At 38.3% G+C, this 2284-nt stretch overlaps 1 protein-coding gene across 2 annotated transcripts; it reads left to right on the top strand.

Moving 5' to 3' along the window:
• The first annotated feature begins 640 nt into the window (after positions 1 to 640).
• Positions 641 to 2081, top strand: LOC143027543 (uncharacterized). 2 transcript variants are annotated; one of them, XM_076188837.1, is made up of 3 exons: positions 641 to 788; positions 1178 to 1301; positions 1682 to 2081. In XM_076188837.1, exons 2-3 carry the CDS (start codon positions 1205 to 1207, stop codon positions 1894 to 1896), a joined length of 312 nt encoding a protein of 103 aa, XP_076044952.1. In that variant the 5' UTR covers positions 641 to 788; positions 1178 to 1204; the 3' UTR covers positions 1897 to 2081. The 2 variants fall into 2 exon arrangements, with proteins under 2 accessions (XP_076044952.1, XP_076044953.1); XM_076188838.1 differs by having other exon boundaries at positions 761 to 820.
• Positions 2082 to 2284: the final 203 nt, after the last annotated feature.

The raw sequence follows: 2284 nt of genomic DNA on the forward strand, positions 1-2284 counted from the left end.
ATAAATCCTCTTCATTCGATGTGAAGTCACTTTCGTATCACTGGCCATGTCTAAGAATATAAACAACAACCCTTACGTCATCAGTTGCCCTAGCGGTGGAAAATGTCACTACGACATTGAAAAGTTCGTCTGTTATCAGGTACTTTTAAGATCATGCTATTTACATAAAATCAAGACTATAAAATGCTAGAAATGTTAATTTTAGTGTTCTGACGTCTTCTAAGTTATATTTTTATACATGAAATAACAAAACATAAAGAAATCCAAAACCTACTCAGTCGATCTTTAAGGTGTGCGCACGTGTGTGTATGTGCGTTGCAACATACCCTTGAGTTTTCTTTCTTCTGGGAAGTCGTCCAGATCATGACGTCTGTACAATAAGACTGAAAAACTTGTACATCTATGTCGTCCATATGGTTGTCTTTGTTTTCACATTAACTTTCGTATTCTATTTTAGTTGGAACTGTTTAAAATTTTTACGAATGAGTTACAATTCTTATGGGGTTGCCAAAGATTTTCAGGAGAAAAATATGAAAACGAAAACTTATAAATGACACGAAATTATGATTTCAGTACGAAGATGTAGTATAGTTTATTTCATCTTTTATTTCTATAAAAGTAAGAGCGTGAACGAAAATCCAGGTAAATAAGGTGATATTCTTTTTCGTTCACTATTCGAATGTCTGGCACCTTTTCCTTCCAGGCAACTCGTATGTATATATTTACCTCGACGTTGAGAACGCGACTCAGTCTTTGGGAAAACACCGAAGCAAAAGGGTTGACTTGAGGTAAATGGGAAGAATTTTGAGATCTATTTCATGTAAGGCAAAGCTGGACATAAGTAAGAAAAAACATGTAAAAAATTATAATAAGTGTGTGTACATGTATTATATATATATATATTTATATATATATATATATATATATATATATATATATATATATATGTACACACACACACACACACACACACACACACACACACACACACACACACACACACACACACACACACACACACACACACACACACACACACACACACACACACACACACAAACACACACTTGTAATTATAGATTCACATACGAACATAAGTATTTTTTTAACATCTTACTAACTGCAATGTTTGTTAATTTGTAAATATCTTTTTTTCATCTTGATGATTCTTTTGCAGATTGACTCGTGAACAGCAGAAGTTAACATGATGGTTGGGTCGCGTATCTTGTTGTCATGGGCAGTTACGATTGTCCTCATCTCTTCTGCTTTCGTTTCTGCTCTGCCATCACAACAAATACCACGTAAGTCCCATGACCATAGCACACCACTGAACACCAAAATCAAACTTCTTTATATTGTCTGAAAAGTTATGATGGGTAGATTTAACGTCCAAGGTAACCGTTTGCAGTGTTGTCGTGTGATTGTGGCCTAATCTCGATACCGCTGAGTTGGCAAGCCAAGACGCTATCTACTATCTTTCTCTCCCTGTATCAATCTATCTTCCTTTGGGTGTGTATGTCTATGTGTGTGTGTGTGTGTGTGTGTGTGTGTGTGTGTGTGTGTTTCCATGTGGATCCATCCATTGAATATATGTATGTATATATTAATTTGTCTTCTAGTACTTTGCGAAAAAATGTGCGATTTATCTTCTTCATACGATACCTTCTCCTCTGTTTTTCAGAGCAAGTGGACCAGGAGGAAGCAGACCAAGAGGAAGCAGACCAGTGGCCAATAGACCAGCGCACTTGTGACACCCCGGGTCTTGTTCCCATGGGCAAGAGCCCCTGCTACGGAGATTATTGTGTGGGCATGAGCTACCTTGTCCGTTGCCATCCCTCCAACGCAACGTGCTTATGCTGTGTGCAAGAATACGGAGATTACCTGTGCATGATATGAGACCTACTTGAGGAAGAAAGACTACCTCACCATTCCTCTTCTGTGTGTCTAACATCGCGGTTGCTAACTCTCAGAGTCCCGCAGTCGAGCCTTCCAAAATCCAAAACCTAAAAAAGAAGTAAACAGAAAGTCTGAGGTTAAACAATGTATGATATTAATCAACGAATAAACTAATGTAAGGTCAAGTTGGCGTCTAAATGTAATTTGTTCCATGTCGCCTTTCCAATTTAATTGTATTTGACGTGATGTCCACTTGATGATCCTGGCTGGGTGATGTAGCAACATCTATACGTTGCCCCCACACTCTCTCGGCATACTTCCTGTTCTGCCATCATCTGTTAAATGCAATGGCCTGGCATGATTGACCGGAATGAGATCAGTAACTAAG

Source organism: Oratosquilla oratoria, chromosome 8 (genome assembly GCF_046742065.1).
Source record: "Oratosquilla oratoria isolate Oo_2021 chromosome 8, ASM4674206v1, whole genome shotgun sequence".
In the NCBI taxonomy this organism is placed as follows: Eukaryota; Metazoa; Arthropoda; class Malacostraca; order Stomatopoda; family Squillidae; genus Oratosquilla; species Oratosquilla oratoria.

Excerpts from the sequence above, each read along its gene's own strand:
- LOC143027543 (XM_076188837.1), top strand. The coding sequence starts at position 1,205 with ATGATGGTTGGGTCGCGTATCTTGTTGTCATGGGCAGTTACGATTGTC. Across the intron at positions 1,302-1,681 it reads GCCATCACAACAAATACCAC|AGCAAGTGGACCAGGAGGAA; the intron begins GTAAGTCCCATG and ends TCTGTTTTTCAG.